Source organism: Sinocyclocheilus grahami, unplaced genomic scaffold, assembly GCF_001515645.1.
Source record: "Sinocyclocheilus grahami isolate Dianchi unplaced genomic scaffold, SAMN03320097.WGS_v1.1 scaffold3499.1, whole genome shotgun sequence".
Lineage (NCBI taxonomy): Eukaryota > Metazoa > Chordata > Actinopteri > Cypriniformes > Cyprinidae > Sinocyclocheilus > Sinocyclocheilus grahami.
In genome coordinates, this window is record NW_015508618.1 from 23781 (window position 1) to 25705 (window position 1925).

Consider the following 1925-nt stretch of genomic DNA (forward strand, 5'->3'; position numbering starts at 1 on the left):
TTTTTTTTTTTATACAGAAATGTAGAAATATAAAAATGAAAATAAATGCATTTTCCCAGACCAAGACTAGACTCAGTTTTTATACGCATAAAAATATTTCATATTATTACAGTACAGTATAACAGTGACCGTCAGTTGCTTTCTTTTCATCTTTTTGTATGAAGCGCCGACCGCGCCACGTCACAATCACCTACCGAACTCGCGTGAGTCCTCCCACCGCCCACGCGTGACATCCGAAAGAATACAAAATGAAATAAATAAATAACGTTACATGAGCAAGGTGCAGTTCCGCCAGGAGCCGTGAGTGTGTGTGCGCGCGTGAATGTGTGTGTGGCGTCTGTCTGAAACATCAACCGCTTGCGTTAGACATTCAAAACGGGGGAAATATCAGCACCACCATCCTCATCATCTTCATCATCCTCCTTCTGTTCCGGGCGGAAAACCTGTGCGCGCGCCAGCCAAATTAAATTAGAGTGGTGAAATTATTTGTGCGAGCTGCCTATGAAGGGGAGGAAGGTGTGACACACACACTACAGAGTGTGTGTTGTGGTTTGCATTAGTGTTAATGCTCTTACTTACTACTCTCTTAATTATCAACCGTGCAAAACTGGAGCACACATGTCGTGATCTGAGAAAAGCATCGGGTTATTCTTATGGATTAACATATGATCTGAATTCAACCCAGGTCAAGTGAGTATCCTGCTCAGTATAGATGTCTACACTGTGTCTGTATAGTGCACTAGATGTCTGTATATTTGGTCTGTGATGTTTGTTGCATGCATTTTTCTGTTATTGGATTAAATAAACTCTATGTATCATATGTTTCCAGTGTTTAATGGATGAGTTCTGGTAAACTAGGGCGAGCATTTCTTTCACAGCATTCAACAAGTATTGCTTTGTGCTGCTTTAATGCTGGTGCATTCATGGTGACATGCATTGATTCTTACACCAGCATTCATGTGGAATAACACGAGCAGCATTCGTGCAGGGTGTCAGGTGTGTGAAATGAGATGCAGAACACACTACATACATGTCCACATGTTTTGCACGGTCTGTTTGAGCGTATATATCCACACACAGCCAGATTTATGCGGATTCAAAGGTGGAATATGATGGCTCGGGATCATTTTCACATATTGGCCCTAGTGTAAGGCAGTCACCATGGATAATAGTGTCATCTCTTTCCTGCAGGGATGAGTAATCCGGGAGAGACGGAGACAGAGAGAGAAACAGACAACAGAGCAGAGCTTGTGTGAACTCGTGAAATAAAAGCATGGAAGAAGGCTGAAATGGGAGACATCAGGTTTTATTTATATACGGTGTAAATAATTAAAGAGCCGTCTATGGATGTTGAACTCGGTGAGCAGTGATCTGGTATGATTGCTGTAGAAACCGAAAAGCCAGTTGACACATGCTGCTGATTTAAATTCATAGTTATGCAAAATACATCCTTATTCCTCAAATTTTAGACAGAAGCAGCTCTTAAATAAAATCACACACTGAGCTAATAGGAACATGTGTTATTAGAACGTCCGCTAGTTTTTATGAATACATTTCTACTTAAGGTTGATGTGCTTGTTTAATGATAGGTACGGTTTCAGATGTTAGAATTAGCCTTGATTGAATTAAAGTAGGTTAATAAGGACTTGGTGTGATTGATGAAGCTTAAGTATTTCAATATTATCCCCTAATTTCTCTGACTTCTATCTGTTCTTCTGTAAACAAACCGTCAAAAAGGACACAAAATAATTAGGCTTTCAAGTTTAAGTCTGTTTGGACTGTGAGATTGAATTGCTATAACGGTCGGCAAGATTTTGATCATTATTTTTGAACGAGTCTTTTCTGCTCACCAAGGCTGCATTTATTTAATCAAATATGCCCAAAAATTGTGAAATATTATTACAATTTAAAATAACTGCTTTCTA

General features: G+C 39.4%; 1 protein-coding gene and 1 long non-coding RNA gene across 3 annotated transcripts in view; both read left to right on the plus strand.

The window, feature by feature from the left end:
- Nucleotides 1–25, plus strand: part of LOC107576319 (butyrophilin subfamily 1 member A1-like) — a 9886-nt gene extending 9861 nt beyond the window's left edge. The window contains exon 7 of the mRNA XM_016262517.1: nt 18–25. Within this exon, the coding sequence (XP_016118003.1) occupies nt 18–25 (8 nt within the window). The remainder of the gene's footprint in view (nt 1–17) is intronic.
- A 47-nt stretch (nt 26–72) lies between these two features.
- On the plus strand, nt 73–1279 carry LOC107576320 (uncharacterized). 2 transcript variants are annotated; one of them, XR_001608034.1, is made up of 3 exons: nt 73–690; nt 830–996; nt 1192–1279. It is a non-coding gene; the product is annotated as an uncharacterized lncRNA (long non-coding RNA). The 2 variants fall into 2 exon arrangements; XR_001608035.1 differs by having other exon boundaries at nt 879–996.
- Nucleotides 1280–1925: the final 646 nt, after the last annotated feature.